This window comes from Nomascus leucogenys, chromosome 1a (assembly GCF_006542625.1).
Source record: "Nomascus leucogenys isolate Asia chromosome 1a, Asia_NLE_v1, whole genome shotgun sequence".
In the NCBI taxonomy this organism is placed as follows: Eukaryota; Metazoa; Chordata; class Mammalia; order Primates; family Hylobatidae; genus Nomascus; species Nomascus leucogenys.
Genome location: NC_044381.1, coordinates 94,722,110 through 94,739,068, shown reverse-complemented (window position 1 = coordinate 94,739,068; position 16,959 = coordinate 94,722,110). Strand labels below are relative to the sequence as shown.

Sequence of the window (16,959 nt, the reverse complement as noted above, 5' to 3'; positions counted from 1 at the left end):
ATGGAGTACATGGGATATTTTGACAGACATACAGTGCATAATATGTCAGGATAAATGGGGTATCCTTCCCCTCAAGTGCTTATCCTTTCTGTGTGTTACAAAATAATCCAATTACACGTTTTTAGTTATTTTTAAGTGTACAATTCAGTTATTTTTTACTATAGTCACTCTGTTTTGCTAGCAAATACTATATTTTATTCATTCTTTCTATTTTTTAGAACGCATTAACCATCCCCACTTACCCCATACTCCCCACTGCCCTTCCCAGTCTCTGGTAACCGTCATTCTACTCTCTATCTCCATGAGTTCAATTGTTTTCATTTTTATCTCCCACAGATAAATGACAGCATGCAATGTTTGTCTCTCTATGCCTGGCTTATTTCACTTAACATAATGACTTCCACTTCCATCTATCTTGTTGCAAAGGACAGGATCTCATTCTTTTTTACGGCTGAATAGTACTCCATTGCATATATGTACCACTTTTCTTTATCCATTCATCTGTTGATGGACACTTAGGTTGGTCCCAAATTTTGGCTATTGTAAATAATACTGCAGTAAACATGGGAGTGTAGGTACCTCTTAGATATGCTGATTTCCTTTCATTTGGGTATATACCTAGCAGTAGGATTACTGGATCATATAGTAGTTCTCTTTGTTAGTTTTTTGAGGAACCTCGAAACCGTTCTCCGTAGTGGTTGTACTAACGTACATTCCCACCAACAGTGTATGAGGGTTCCCTTTTCTCCACATCCTCGCCAGCATTTATTGCCTGTCTTTTGGATAAAACCCATTTTATTTATTTTATTACTATTATACTTTAAGTTCTAGGGTACATGTGCACAATGTGCAGGTTTGTTACATATGTATACATGTGCCATGTTAGTGTGCTGCACCCATTAACTTGTCATTTACATTAGGTATATCTCCTAATGCTATCCCTCCCCCATCTCCCCACCCCTCAACAGGCCCTGGTGTGTGATGTTCCCCGCCCTGTGTCCAAGTGTTCTCATTGTTCAATTCCCACCTGTGAATGAGAACACGTGGTGTTTGGTTTTCTGTCCTTGTGACAGTTTTCTCAGAATTATGGTTTCCAGCTTCATCCATGCCCCTACAAAGGACATGAACTCATCCTTTTTATGGCTGCATAGTATTCCATGGTGTATATGTGCCACAATTTTCTTAATCTAGTCTATCATTGATGGACATTTGGGTTGGTTCCAAGTCTTTCCTATCGTGAATAGTGCTGCAGTAAACATACATGTGTATGTGTCCTTATAGCAGCATGACTTATAATCCTTTGGGGATATACCCAGTAATTAGATGGCTGGGTCAAATGGTATTTCTAGTTCTAGATCCTTGAGGAATTGCCACATTGTCTTCCACAATGGTTGAACTAGTTTACAATCCCACCAACAGTGTAAAAGTGTTCCTATTTCTCCACATCCTCTCCAGCACCTGTTGTTTCCTGACTTTTTAATGATCACAATTCTAACTGGTGTGAGATGGTATCTCATTGTGGGATAAAACTCATTTTAACTGAGATGAGATGATATCTCGTTGTATTTAGTAGTTTCGATTTGCATTTCTCTGATGATGTTGAGCATCTTTTCATAAGTTTATGTGTGTTCATATGAACTTATTTTCATATATTCATATGAACATATTAACTTGTTTTCCTTTTTTATGTCTTCTTTTGAGAAATGTCTATTCAGATCTTCTGCCCATTTTAAATCAAATTATTATAATTTTTTCTGTAGTGTTGTTTGAGTTCCTTGTACATTCTGGTTATTAATCCCTTGTCAGATGGATACTTTGCAAATATTTTCTCCCCATCTGTGGGTTGTCTCTTCACTTTGTTGACCATTTACTTTGCCATCCAGAAGCTTTTTAACTTAATGTGATCCTATTTGTTCATTTTTGTTTTGGTTGCCTGTGCTTGTAGGGTATTACTCCAGAAATCTGCCCAGTCCAATGCCCTCAAGAGTTTCCTCAATGATTTCTTGTAGTAGTTTCATAATTTGAGGTCTTAGATTTAAGTCTCTAATGCTTTTTGATTTGATTTTTATATATGGCAAGAATTAGGGGTCTAGTTTTGTTCCTCTGCATGTGCATAACCAGTTATCTCAGCACCATATATTGAAGAGACTGTCCTTTCCATAATGTATATTATTTACCTTTGTTTAAAATGACTTCACTGTAGATGTACGATTTGTTTCTGGGTTCGCTATACTGTTCCATTGATCTGTGTGTCAATTTTTATGCCAGTTCCATACTGTTTTGGTAATTATGGCTCTGTAGTATTATTTGAAATCAGATAATGTGATTCTTCCAGTTTTGTTCATTTTACTCAGGACAGCTTTGACTGTTTTGGGTCTTTTATTGTTCCATATAAATTTTAGGATTGTTTGTTCTGTTTCTATAAAGAATGTCATTGGCATTTTGATAGGGATTGCATTGAACCTATAGATTGATTTGGGAAGTATGGACATGATTATTGAAAATAATGATTCTTGTAGAAATCTTTCACTTCTTAGATTAATTCCAAACTATTTAATTTCATTTGTAGCTATCGTAAATGGCATTACTTTCTTGATTTCTTTTTCAGATTGTTCACTGTTGGCACATAGAAATGCTACTAATTTTTGTATGTTGATTTTGTATCCTGCAACTTTACTGAATTTGACTTTATCAGTTCCAATAGTTATTTGATAGAGTCTTTAGGTCTTTCCAAATATAAGATCATATCATCTGCAAACAAGGATAATTTGATGTCTTCCTTTCCAATTTGCATACCCTTTATTTCTCTCTCGTCTGCTTGCTCTAGCTAGGACTTCCAGTACTGTGTCAAATAATAGTGGTGGAAGTGGACACCTTTGTCTTGTTCTAGATCTTAGAGGAAAGGATTTCAGTTTCTCTCCATTCAGAATGATACTAGCTGTGGGTCTGTCCTATATGGCTTGTATTATGTTGAGGTATGTTCCTTCCTAGTTTTTTTGTGGGGGGAGGGGAGGAGGTGTTCATCATGAAGGGATGTTGAATTTTATCAGATGCTTTTTCAGCAGCAACTGAAACTATCACAAAGGTTTTTATCCTTTATTTTGTTGATAAAATGTATCACATTGATTGATTTTTATATGTTTAATCATCCTTGAATCCCTGGGATAAATCTCCCTTGGTCGTGATGAGTGATCTTTCTAATGTATTGTTGAATTTGGTTTGCTAGTATTTTGTTGAGGATTTTTGCATCAATGTTCATCAGGAATATTGGCCTGTGGTTTTCTTTTTGTTGATGTCTTTTGTTTTGATATCAGGGTAATATTGGCCTCATAGAATGAGTTTGGAAATACTTCCTTCTCTGTTTTTCAGAATAGTTTCAGAAGGATTGGTATTAGTTCTTTAAATGTTTGGTAGAATTTAGCAATGAAACCACTGGGTCCCGGGCCTTTCTTTGGTGACAGACTTTTTATTACAGCTTTTGTCTCGTTATATGTTACTGGTCTGTTCAGGTTTTGCATTTCTTCATGGTTCAATCTTAATAGATTGTATGTGTCTAGGAGTTTATCCGTTTCTTCTAGGTTTTCCAGTTTATTGTTTATTTGACGTTTTTCTGCTTTTTTGATGTAGGTGCTTATAGCTATAAAATTCCCTCTTAGTACTGCTTTCACTGTATCCTATAGGTTTGGGTATGTTGTGTTTCCATTATCATTTGTTTCCAGAAATTTTTCAGTGTTTTTCTTAATCTCTTCATTGACCCACAGATCATTCAGGAAGATATTGTTTAATTTCTTTTTTTTTTTTCTTTTGAGACAGAGTCTCAGTCTCTCGCCCAGGCTGGAGTGCAGTGGCACAATCTTGACTCACTGCAAACTCTGCCTCCCAGGTTCACACCATTCTCCTGCCTCAGCCTCCTGAGTAGCTGGGACTACAGGTGCCTGCCACCACGCCCGGATAATTTTTTGTATTTTTAGTAGAGACGGGGTTTCACCGTGTAAGCCAGGATGGTCTCAATCTCCTGATCTCATGATTCGCCCACCTTGGCCTCCGAAAGTGCTGGGATTACAGGCATGAGCCACTGTGCCCGGCCGATATTGTTTAATTTCTAAGTGTTTGTATAGTTTCCAAAATTCTTCTTATTTTTGATTTCTAGTTTTATTCCATTGGGGTCAGAGAAGATACTTAATATTATTTCAATTTTTAAAAATATGTTAACACTTATTTTTTGGCCTAACATATGGTCTCTCCTTTAGAATGTTACATATGCTGAGGAGAAAAATGTGCATTCCACAGCCATTGGATGAAATGTTCTGTAAATATCTATTAGGTCCATTTGGTTTATACTGCACATTAAGTCCAATGTCTCTGTTGCTTTTCTGTCTGGATGAAATGTCCGTTGCTGAAAGTGTGGTGTTTAAGTCTTCAACTGTTATTGTGTTGACATGTATCTCTCTCTTTAGCTCTAATAATATTTGCTTTATATATCAGGGTGCTCCAGTGTTGAGTGCATATATATTTACAATTGTTTTATCCTCTTGCTGAATTAACCCCTTTATCATTACATAATGACCTTTTTTGTCTTGAAATCTATTTTGTCTGATGTAAGTGTAACTACTTCTGCTTTTTTGGTTTCCGTCCGCATAGAACATCTTCATACCTTTAGTTTCATTATATGTGTGTCTTTATAGGCAAAGTGTGTTTCTTGTAGGCAACAGATTGTTGGGTTTTATTTTTTTAATCCGTTCAGCCACTCTCTCTTTTGATTGAGTTTAGTCTATTTACATTCAGTTGTTTTTATTTTTTATTCTTTCTTTCTGAGACAGAGTCTTGCTCTGTCACCCAGGCTGGAGTACAGTGGCACAATCTCAGCTCACTGCAACCTCTACCTCCTGGGTTCAAACGATTCTCCTGCCTCAGCCTTCCGACTAGCTGGGACTACAAGCACACACCACCACACCCAGCTAATTTTTTGGTTTTTTAGTAGAGATAGGATTTCACCATGCAGGCCAGGCTGGTCTGAAACTCCTGACCTCAGGTGATCTGCTTACCTCAGCCTCCCAGAGTGTTGGGATTACAGGTGTAAGCCACCATGCCCAGTCTCAGTGATATTATTGATAAGTAGGTACTTACTCCTTCCACTTTGTTATTTATTTTCTTGTTGTTTTTCAGGCTTCTCATCCTTCTTTCCTTCCTTCCTGTTTTCCTTTTAGTGAAGGTGATTTTCTCTGGTATTATGGTTTTGTTTCTTGCTTTTTATTTTTTTTTGTATCCATTGTATGTGTTTATCTTGGAGGTTACCGTAAGGCTTGCAAGTAATATCTTATAACCCATTATTTTAAACTAATGACAACTTGACACTGACTGCATAAACAACAAGCAAAAAGAAAATTAATAACAACTCTACATATTAACTTCATCCCCCTGCTTTTTAACTTTTTATTCTTTCTATTTATATTTTATTGTACTGTCCATGTCTTGAAAAGTTGTTGTTATTATTTTTGATTGGTTCATCTTTTCATCTTTCTACTTCAATATGAGTAGTTTACACACCACAATTACAGCGTTATAGTATTCTGTGGTTTTCTGTTTACTTACTATCACCAGTGAGTTTTGGACCTTCAGATAATTTCTTACTGCTCATTAACATTCTTTTCTTTCAGACTGAAGAAATCCCTTTAGCATTTCTTGTGAGACAGATCTGGTGTTGATGAAATCCCTCAGCTTTTGTTTGTCTGGGAAAGTCTGTATTTCTTCTCCATGTTCGAAGGATATTTTCACTGGATTTAGAATAAGTTTTTTTTTTCCTTTAGCACTTTAAATATGTCATGCCATTCTCTCCTGGCCTGTAAGATTTCTACTGAGAAGTCTGCTTCCAAATGTATTGGAGCTCCATTGTATGTTATTTGTTTCTTTTATCTTGCTGCTTTTATAATCCTTCTTTTATCCTTGACCTTTGAGAGTTTGATTATTAAATGTCTTAAGGTAGTCATATTTGGATTAAATCTGCTTAGTGTTCTATAACCTACTTGTACTTGAGTGTTCATATCTTTCTCTGGGTTTGGGAAGTTCTATGTTTTTATCCCTCTTAATAAACTTTATATCCCAATCTATCTCCTCTTTAAGGCCAATAACTCTAGATTTACCCTTTTGATGCTATTTTCTAGTTCTTATGAGTGTGTTTTATTCTTTTTTTCTTCTTTTTTCTTTTGTCTCCTCTGACTGTGTATTTTCAAATAGCTTGTCTTCAGCCTCACCAATTCTTTTTTCTGCATTATCCGTTCTGCCATTAAAAGAACTCTGATGCATTCTGCAGTATGCTAGTTGCATTTTTCAGCTCCAGAATTTCTACTTGGTTCTTTTTAGTTATTTCAATCTCTTTGTTAAATTTATCTCATAGGATTCTGAATTTCTTCTCTGTGTTATCTTGAATTTCATTGAGCTTCTTCAAAACAGCTGTTTTGAATTCTCTGTCAGAAAGGTGACATCTCTGTCTCTCTGGGATTGGTCATTGGTGCCTTATTTAATTCATTTGGTGAGGTCATGTTTTCCTGGATGGTCTTGGTGTTTGTCGACGTTCATTGGTGTGTGAGCATTGAAGAGTTAGGTATTTATCATAGTCTTCCCAGTCTAGGTTTGTTTGTCTTCTCCCCCTAAGCATTACTTTTCCTGTATATACTTCTACATCCTTTGTTTTTACTCACTACTCTGATCTACCAGTATACTTTTTTAATATTCTCACACTTAAGGTGGACTTTTTCTTTCTGGCATGGTTTTAGATCAGTCTTAGGTTCACAGCAAGTTCCCATCTTCTCTCTTTCACAGTTTTTCCCAAACTACTCTTGCTTTTCATGAAAACCTGCAATGGGAGAATGGGAGAAAGATGCTGGGATTTGCTGCATATTTTTCTACTTACAGATAATTTGAGGCTTGGGGCAGTGGCTCATGCCTGTAATCTGAGCACTTTGAGAGGCCAAGGCAGACAGATCACTTGAGGCTAGGAGTTCAAGACCAGCCTGGCCAACATGGCAAAACCTCATCTCTCCTAAAAATACAAAACTTAGCCAGGCACAGTGGCACATGCCTGTAATCACAGTTACTTAGGTGGCTGAGGCACAAGAATCACTTGAACCCAGGAAGTGAAGGTTGCAGTGAGCTGAGATCATGCCACTGCACTCCAGCCTGGGTGACAGAGCAAGACTGTCTCAAAAATAAAAATTAAAAAAATAGATAATTTGAAGTTTGGGTGTTCTTTGTCTACTGATAATATGGAAGCTGTCATTTTGTGAGGTTTTATTGGGCCTTCTTATTGTTCCTTATTTTATTTATTTTTTTTTGGAAGATAGTTGGGAAATGTCAACCAGAATTACTTGAGTTAGAGAGTTTGTCTTTAAAGATTAGCAGGTCTCTTGTTGCTATTTCATTGTCAGTTTCATGGCACTATTTGTGATTCTTTAATACAATGAATTCTGCTATTGTATTCCACATTTTGTATAAAAAGTATCCTGTTTATAGCATTCGTTAGTTTAAAAGTGTCCATCCAGGTATGATGGTGTGCACCTTGTAGTCACAGCTGTTTGGAAGTCTGAGGCTGGAATATTGCCTCAAGAGTTCCAAGAGTTCAAGGCCAGCCTGGGCAATATAGCAAGACTCCATTTCTTTGAGAAAAAAACAAGAGTGTTCAGTGGATTCATTTAGTAAAATGCGTAACAATTTCAAAAAGTACTTAAGGTAGTCTTACTGGCAGGCTGTTCAGTGAGATGTTGTTAAGTTAGAAAAGGAAAGTGGAAGTGATTATAATATATATGGACTTCCATTTATGTTCCATTCCTTGTGCAATGAAATAAGTATAGTTAATTGATATGTGTTGTCTTTTAAGCTTGCTGTTTTTATATTAATTTTAACATTTCTGTTTTTATTATGCTTACTGTTTCATTATGCTTGCCCTGACATATGAAAGAGAAACCCACAATAATGTTCATATACAATATCTTAAAATCAGTTAGATCTGGGTAAATATTAATAGTGGAACTTAGGGTTGATGATTCCAGAAACAAATTTTGGAAACTCAAGAATAAGAAAATGAATTTTTAAGAAGCATATATTTTATGAATGTACAATTATAATGATTCTATTGTTGTTACAGTTGGTAGTATCTTTACTTCTCTGCCTTCTGGACTGGATCATGGCCTTACCTCTAAAGACACTGCTCCAACCATTTCATGCTACGGGAGCAGAAAGTGATAAAACAGAAAAATCTGTTCTCAATTGCATTTATAAGGTAAACTTCCTTGCTTTATTATTTATTTGGTAACCAAGAGTTTTTAAAACCTAGAGAAATAACATTTCTCAGTATAACATTTTTATTCTTTTAGAGCTAGAAAATTTCTAAGAACACATAGTTAGCTTACAGTGCCTAAGGGTAATTTGAAAGTACTTCCTACAAGACACTGTTGTTTCATTGCAAAATTTTGAGAGGAATTAGATCATTGTTACATATGAGTATAATTAAATTTTAGTCATTCTTTGTAAGAGGTATTGAATTTTACCTTGATTTTTTTTTTCTTTTTTTGAAACGGAGTTTCACTCTTGTTGCCCAGGCTGGAAGTGCAGTGGCTCAGTCTCGGCTCACTGCAACCTCCGTCTCCTGGGTTGGAGCAATTTTCTTGCCTCAGTCTCCTGAGTAGCTGGGATAACAGGCGCCCACCACCACGCCTGGCTAATTTTTGTATTTTTAGTAGACACAGGGTTTTGCCATGTTGGCCAGGCTGGTCTGGAACTCCTGATCTCAGGTGATCCACCTAGCTCGGCCTCCCTGTAATCCCTGCTGGGATTACAGGCATGAGCCAGTGTGCCAGGCCTGATGTTTTAAAATATTTAAAATCTTTGCCAAGCTCTTGTGTTACCAGTTGATTTTTATCCTCCTTTAACTTTTATTTATTTATTTATTTATTTTTTAAGTAAAACTGGGTGTTTTCTTTTCCCCTGTATTTTCAGGTTTTACATGGGTGTGTTTATGGAGCTCAGTGTTTTAGCAATCCAAGGTATTTTCCCATGAGCCTCTCTGATTTGGCATCTGTAGATTATGATCCTTTTATGCATTTGGAAAGTCTGAAAGAGCCTGAACCTCTGCACTCTCCTGACTCAGAACGATCTTCTAAACTCCAGCCAGTAACAGAAGGTAACATGAATTCTGTTCAGGACAATGTTGTTGCTTGGGTTTTCTCAAAGTATAACTTGAGGCCATGGGTGGAAATATTGGAGAAGGAGAATATGTCTTACTTTGTAGTTGTTTAACCATGTATGTATAGCACAAGTTCATTATTAATTAAAGAAATAACTTCACATGCACAATTACTAATATTATATGTTGACGTTCCTTTTATGCAAATTCAGTATTCCTTATCTGAAATGCATGGGACCAGAAGTGTTAAAGATTTTGGATTTCTTCACCTTTTGGAATGTTTGCATTATACTTACCAGTTGAGCATCCCTAATCTGAAAATCCAAAATCTGAAATGCTCCAATGAGCATTTTCTTTGAGCATCATGCCAACACTCAAAATTTTTGGATTTCAGATTTTCAGATTAGGGATACTCAACATATACTTCTGGCTAAATTATTCTTAGAAGTTCTTTTTGATATTTTATATATAATGGAATTTATATAGAATAAAAAATTTAGCTTTGGAGTCTGACCTGAATTTTGACTCTCAATTGCTGAGTATCTGTTTTCTTATTTGTAAAATGCAGATAATATTAGTTTCCTCTGAGGTTTTTTTAAGTAAGATAATATATGTAAAGCCCTTTGTACAATCCTTACTTAGTACATAGTTAACTCAGTAACATTTTTAAGCCACGTTGTTTCTGCATTCAGAGCATTCTCTCTGATAGAAGAGAAAGATACAATAGAAGCAAATAACATTATAATGTAATAGGAGTATAACAATAGAAGTATATATAAGATATAGAGGTAAACTAGAGGAACCCAGCAATTGCTGAAGATTTTAAGAAGGGGAGATAGATGATACAATTTATATTAAGAGCACTTTTGATAATAGTATTTTATAGGAGTTGGTAAATTATGGCCCATGCCTATCGCCTGTTTTTATAGTTTTATTGTGATACATCCATATTGTCTTATGGCTACTTTTGTATAACAACAGCAGTATTGAGTAACAGTAGGGATTGCGTGGCTCACAAAACCAAAAGTATTTATAATCTTGCCCTTTATAGAAAAAGTGTACTGTCTCCTGGTATATTAGATTGATTTGGCCAGTTAACCTAGAAGGTACAGATAGGTTGTCTAGAACGTAAATACACTACTGAAATAGGAATTTAAGGTTTAAATTGTTTCTCAGATATAAAAGAGGTATAACAAGCAGTATAAAGCAAAAAAAATTAGACAAAATTTATATAAGCAATTTAAAATTATATTTTTAGATTTGACATAATAAGATACCATGTTTATTTTATTTAAAAATGTTTATGTGAAAATAATAGCTGACCTTTGCACATTTAAGGTATAAAATGGCAGTTTTTATTCAAGACAATATAGTATGTTTGTTGAACAAAGCAATAGAGTTTGCTTATGTCAAAGGAAGTTTTAGTTTTAGATTTTGTACAAAATTTACTGTGCCAGTATCAAGCAGTCACTGTAAAAGAAACAAAGGAAAAGACGTAAATAGATTAGCTTAATATTGATATCAAATACTCTGTGCAGTACCCTTCTCTAAATGTATCAAGTTGTTCCCTTTGGACTTCCTCAAAGGTTTTAAGGACCAGATAAATGCAGAACCTTTTAGGAACAGCTGTGAGCCAACAGCACCTGATTCTCTGGTCTGTAGTGACTACATGCTCTGGGTGTTTTTTAATGTGGTGAAAATGAGTGATCATTGTGCCCTTGTCTAAGGCATGTTTCGTCATCTTCAAGTACTTTTTTGGCCAAAGAATTCTAAACATTGAGTGTCCCTAATAAGCTCAGTATTGGATTGAACAAGTCTGATTTGAGAACTATTGGCAGGAGTAGCTGTAATTATTAAATTTACTAAAGAATAAAGCAAGGTAGTGAAGTTGGCTTTTTGTCAAATGGCAGTAGTCTTATTAGCAAAAAGTCATCATTTGCTGGGTCAGAGTGAAAGGAGGCTCCAAAGGATTCATTCTGTCCTAATTATGGTTTCACCTATACTTATTATGCAAAGCTAATATTTAAAGCATTTGCCAAAATTAACTTCCTCTGCATGTTCTATTACAGTGCAGTGAATTGCAGCAGCTTTTTATGTCTTGCTGCTTTTGTATGCCATAATAATCTGTAATTATGGGTTTGCTGCAAATGCTGTAGGATTTGTTTAATCTGACAATCTGAAAAGACAACCCTGAATAGACTTATTTAAATGAATGCTAGTTACACAAAGCCTTAGAAGCATCGATATCTCCATTTTACATTTTCTCACAAGACTGGTTATTTTAGAATTTTATTTTAAATATCTAAACCAGAGAATTTCATGTCTTCTTTGTATCTTAGTAGATAAGTAGAAGAGAGATATGTATGTTCTATAGTTTATAGCTCAAAAATAAGTATAAATAAACTTATTGCACAATTAACACTTTGAGAGATTTTTATCCTTTTATATATAGATATATATCCTGAATTTAGAGAAGCACCTTAGGGCAGAAAATGCTTTACCTACATCTGAGATTTAAATTTATTCTTTACATGTTTTCAGTGTGGGTAATTATGACAGAGTTGTGAACAAGCTCATTTAAACTGCATTCTCACTGTCTCTACCTTTGGGAAGAAGATATATGGGATGCTCTGGTACCTGGGCTTGGAGGTTTATGTTTTAGGGAAAGACCTGGCTCATTCTTGGAGTTTATTTATAAGTAGGTTTGAAAAAGAAACTCATAAGACCTATGTTACTTATAATGCTCTTTAAATTGAATGATTTTTTATTGTTTCTATTATATCCAGTTTTGTATGTAAGAGTTTTTAACTCATCTTTACAAATAAGTATGCAATTCTTACAGAAAAATGGAGTTTAAGGAATCTAATGTATTTGTGATCATGAATCACAGAGCAAGCCAAAGCCAGGGATTCTTCTCTTTTCTATGGTTGTTTCTTTTAAATTATACTCTTTCCCTTCTTCAGAGTGTAAACTTCTATGTTATGCAAAGAGGATTTAATGCTTAGAATGAGTCATCTATTTAAGTATGTCACTCAAAAGGGAGAGTGAAGAATAGAAAAATCTTTTTCTATATCAAAAATTTTTAAATGACTAATTTTAATTTTTGTTACCATTTAAAATTTGATTTAGTCTTGATTTTTTTCCATTGATCTTTGCTTTTTATTTAGTAATTTATGCTAAGTAATACTTTTTTGAAGTTCTTGTAAAGAGAGAAAAATAAATTTTGAATTCATTGTTTCCATATCTCATAAAGAAAAAGACAGTTTAACAAAAGAGAAAAAAGTATGGAAATTAGAGCTGTGGTAAAGAGGGAAATAACACTGAGCTGGGAAGCAAAAGACATCTCCTATGGCAGGCAAATCACTTAACTTTGCGAACCCATTTGTCCTCATGTGCAAAATGAGGAATACCAGCTAGATTATCCCCTTATAGTGTGAACATTTATTATATTCTAGGTTATAATTAGGGAAGGGAAAGCAAACACTAGATTCAAGCTACCTGTTTCTTGTCATATAGCTCAAAATACTTTTTACTTTGCTTACATTCTTAAAAATGAAGGATTGAATTAAAGTTAATCATTTAGTGTTATTAATCTAGTGTTGAATGGCTGGTTATTAGTAATAATCATAAAAATAATTTTTTAAAATTTCAATATGATTGGAACTTTTATTTATTTATTTTCTTTTTTATTTTTTTAAGGCAGAGCCTCACTCTTGTTACCCAGGCTGGAGTGCAGTGGTGTGATCTCAGTTCACTGCAACCTCCACCTGCCAGGTTCAAGTGATTCTCCTGCCTCAGCCTCCTGAGTAGCTAGGACTACAGGTGGGCGCCACCACACCCAGCTAATTTTTGTGTTTTTTGATAGAGACACGGTTTCGCCATGTTGGCCAGGCTGGTCTCAAACTACTGACCTCAGGTGATTGGCCTGCCTCGGCTTCCCAAAGTGCTGGGATTACAAGTGTGAGCCACCACACCCAGCCATTAATTGGAACTTTTAAACTAAGAAATGTTGGGCGGGTACAGTTGCTCATGCCTGTAATCCCAGCACTTTGGGAGGTCCTGGCTGATGGATCACTTGGGGTCAAGAGTTCGAGACCAGCCTGGCCAACATGGTGAAGCCTTTTCTCTAATATAAAAATTAGCCAGGCGTGGTGGCACATGCTTGTAATACCAGCTATTTGGGAAGCTGAGGCAGGAGAATCGCTTGAACACGGGAGGTGGAGGTTGCAGTGAACCAAGATTGTGCCACTGCACTCCAGCCTGGGAGACAGAGCGAGACTCCATCTCAAAAATAAAAAAATAAAAAATAAAAAAATCTGTATTTATTCTGACAAATCCTTAGTTGTTCTGACAGGCCCTAGTGTTCCCAACTGATTAACTATCAGAGAATATAAATATTCAGACAAGATCACTCTGTTACTGTGGTAGAATAATACAGAAACACAATCACTCTGTAATTATGTCTAAAATTAAGTAGAGACAAGAATGTTTTAAACACACACACACACACACCCTAAACATCCTAACATCAGTGACTAATGCTTCTTTACCAAAGACAACTCTCCTCCTACCTCTTAGATGAAACGCATTAAGACAACAGTCAACTAGTTGTCCCTACTTCCTGACACCACTCAATCCCAAACTGGATTCCACATCAACACCCCTCAGAATCACAGTCTTTAGCCCTCCTTAGAATGGCAATCTTTAACTAGTTGGCTTTGACAAATTATTGTCTATCTCCTTTCTCCTTTACCCCGTTACTGTCTCTGTGTTCCCTGTCTTCCTTTTCCCCCTCCCCTCCCTTTTCATCCTCCTTCAGATTCTGACATGGGACATCTTGCCTTTCCAGGCCTCTTAAACTGCTATATTCTTTGAGTTTTCTCTTTTGACTGTTTCCTATGATTTTTTTAGTTATTCATATGAATATGCTTCTTACCTGTTTTCCTCCATATTGTACTTGAGGAAAAAAAAATATTTCTTGCATACAACTGACTGCTAGACTATACCACATTAACCTGAAGAATACCTTAGAAAAATATAAGTGGGTCCAGCAAATATTTTTGCTTTTAAAATAAAATCTCTTTTGCATACAGGTACTGGCTATACTGACTTGTTTAAATTTATTCTAATTCCCATAGTTTACTTGGAATGTCACCTTTTCTGAAACATTTTTATATTATCTGTAAAAGCCAGATTTAAATGACATTTAAGGCATCTACAAACTGTCTCTGAATCTGGAATCTATTAACGGAGATAAGAAATTTATTAGTTGAACAGATTGCATTGTGTTTTTGTTTTTTTTGTTTTGTTTTGTTGTTATTGGAGACGTGGTCTTGCTCTGACACCTGGGCTGGAGTGCAGCGGCCACCACACTGGGCTAATTTTAGTATTACTATTATTATTTTTATTCATAGAGACATAGTCTCCCTATGTTGCCCAGACTGGTCTCAAGCTCCTGGGCTCAAGCAATCCTCCCGCCTCAGCCTCCCAAAGTGCTGAGATTACAGGCATGTGTTACAGTGCCTGGCCGTCTTTAGCTTTCTAATGTGCATTAGGGATTTCATGATTGATTTATAATACTTCTGATTCTTCAAAAGTGATCTATACATAAAGGTCTTGGTTTAAATTATGGACCCATTAGCAAAAGTTTCAGAAAGGGCTTCCTTATAAACAAAACTTCATCAAAGAATGGTTTTCCTCCTTTTTTGCCATCATTACTGTAATATGGAATCAAAATTGGAAATATTAACAATTGTCTAATATTTCATTGTCATATGATTCCCTAGGAAGCAGCAATATTCCCATTCATTTATATTTTTTGTTTCCAGCGAAAACTCAAATGCAGCACGGATTAATCTCTATAGCAGCCCGCACTGTTATTACACATCTGGTAAATCACCTGGGCCATTATCCAATGAGCGGTGGTCCTGCTATGCTAACAAGTCAGGTGTGTGAAAATCACGACAATCATTACAGTGAAAGTACTGAACTTTCTCCTGAACTCTTTGAGAGTCCAAATATCCAGTTCTTTGTGTTAAATAATACAACCTTAGTGTCCTGTATCCAGATCAGATCAGAAGAGAACATGCCTGGAGGAGGTTTATCTGCTGGCCTTGCATCAGCCAATTCAAATGTCAGAATCATAGTACGTGATCTCTCTGGAAAGTATTCATGGGATTCTGCTGTACTGTATGGCCCACCTCCTGTAAGTGGCTTGTCAGAACCTACATCTTTCATGCTTTCATTATCTCACCAAGAGAAGCCAGAAGAGCCTCCGACATCTAATGAATGCTTAGAAGATATAACAGTAAAAGATGGACTTTCTCTCCAGTTTAAAAGATTTAGAGAAACTGTACCAACTTGGGATACAATAAGAGATGAAGAAGATGTTCTTGATGAGCTCTTGCAGTATTTGGGTGTTACTAGTCCTGAATGCTTACAGAGAACTGGAATCTCACTTAATATTCCTGCTCCACAACCTGTGTGCATTTCTGAAAAACAAGAAAATGATGTTATCAATGCTATCCTTAAGCAACATACAGAAGAAAAAGAATTTGTTGAAAAGCACTTTAATGACTTAAACATGAAAGCTGTGGAACAAGATGAACCAGTACCTCAAAAACCTCAGTCAGCGTTTTATTATTGCAGATTGCTTCTTAGTATATTGGGAATGAATTCCTGGGACAAACGGTAAGCATAAGGGAGAAATTTTTTCTTTTTTTTTTTTTTGGTCATATTCAACTTTCGATAAAGCATTTTATTTTCTGTTCTTTTCCTCACTAAAATTTTATCTACCAATTAGTTCTTTGCCTCATTTTTTTGCAGATGTTTTTTGAGACCACTGAGTTATATTGGGATTCAGGGGAATAAAATAATCCAGCAAATTATCAATATTTTCAAAATAACTACTAGAACTATTTGACTTAGAAATTATAGCTCATTTTTCAACCTTCGTGTAAGCCTAATAATTTTTTTTTTAGATACTGCAATATGATTATTTCTGGTTTGAATCAGGGAAATTAACTCAAGATTCAAGATCAAATCAAAAAAAGAATCTGAAGTTTTAAAAATTATTTTGTTTTCCGATGCATGTTACAAAACCTTATTAAAAACTTATAATAAACTCATGAGGTATTCAAGTAAGTTAGATAGGAGCTAAATGAAAAGAACAATGGGCTTAAATCAGAAGACCTAGCTTAAAGTTACTTAACTTTTGAGCCTCAGGCTACAGTCTACAAATTGAGAGTAGTTCCCACCTCACATACTGGGAAGAATTAAATTAGATAATGTACGTAAAACGCTGGCATTGTACACTAATGTAAAGCATTATTAATATACATTTAGGCTTTAATTCCTATGTCATGAAACCCTGTAGGTAGTGGAAGGAGGAGTAATGTATTGTCTCTGTCAATTTATGGTAGGAGGGGAAGCTCAGCTATCAGTGAATGAACAAATCTTAAAGTAATTCAAATGCATGTCAAGCATTGAAATAGAGTTCTGCTTGTTTGCTTAGTGTTTATACTCTGACTTGATTTAAACTCTTCCACTTATTAGAAGGGAATATCCTCTGCCTTATAGGAAAGCCTCTTACTAGAAGGGAATAAGGAATATAGGAAAGCCGTTTATTAGAAGAGAATATCCTCTGCCTTATAGGAAATGTTATATCTCAGGAACAGTTTGCCATACGGTATGACCAAATATAGGTAATTGCCACTCAGTTATGGTATAAATGCATTCTACTCTCTTTTGCTGTAGAATGGTCCATATGTTGTCCCTTGGGA

The 16,959-nt window shown here is 35.5% G+C and overlaps 1 protein-coding gene across 18 annotated transcripts in view; it reads left to right on the top strand.

Annotated features, from left to right (window-relative positions):
• The window catches only part of RALGAPA1 (Ral GTPase activating protein catalytic alpha subunit 1), a 219,588-nt gene that overhangs the window by 119,791 nt on the left and 82,838 nt on the right, over positions 1 to 16,959 (top strand). For all 18 annotated transcript variants that reach the window (XM_030813587.1, XM_030813603.1, XM_030813555.1 and 15 more), the window contains 3 exons: positions 8,141 to 8,275; positions 8,992 to 9,175; positions 15,007 to 15,868. In XM_030813587.1, coding sequence (XP_030669447.1) covers positions 8,141 to 8,275; positions 8,992 to 9,175; positions 15,007 to 15,868 — 1,181 coding nt within the window. The remainder of the gene's footprint in view (positions 1 to 8,140; positions 8,276 to 8,991; positions 9,176 to 15,006; positions 15,869 to 16,959) is intronic.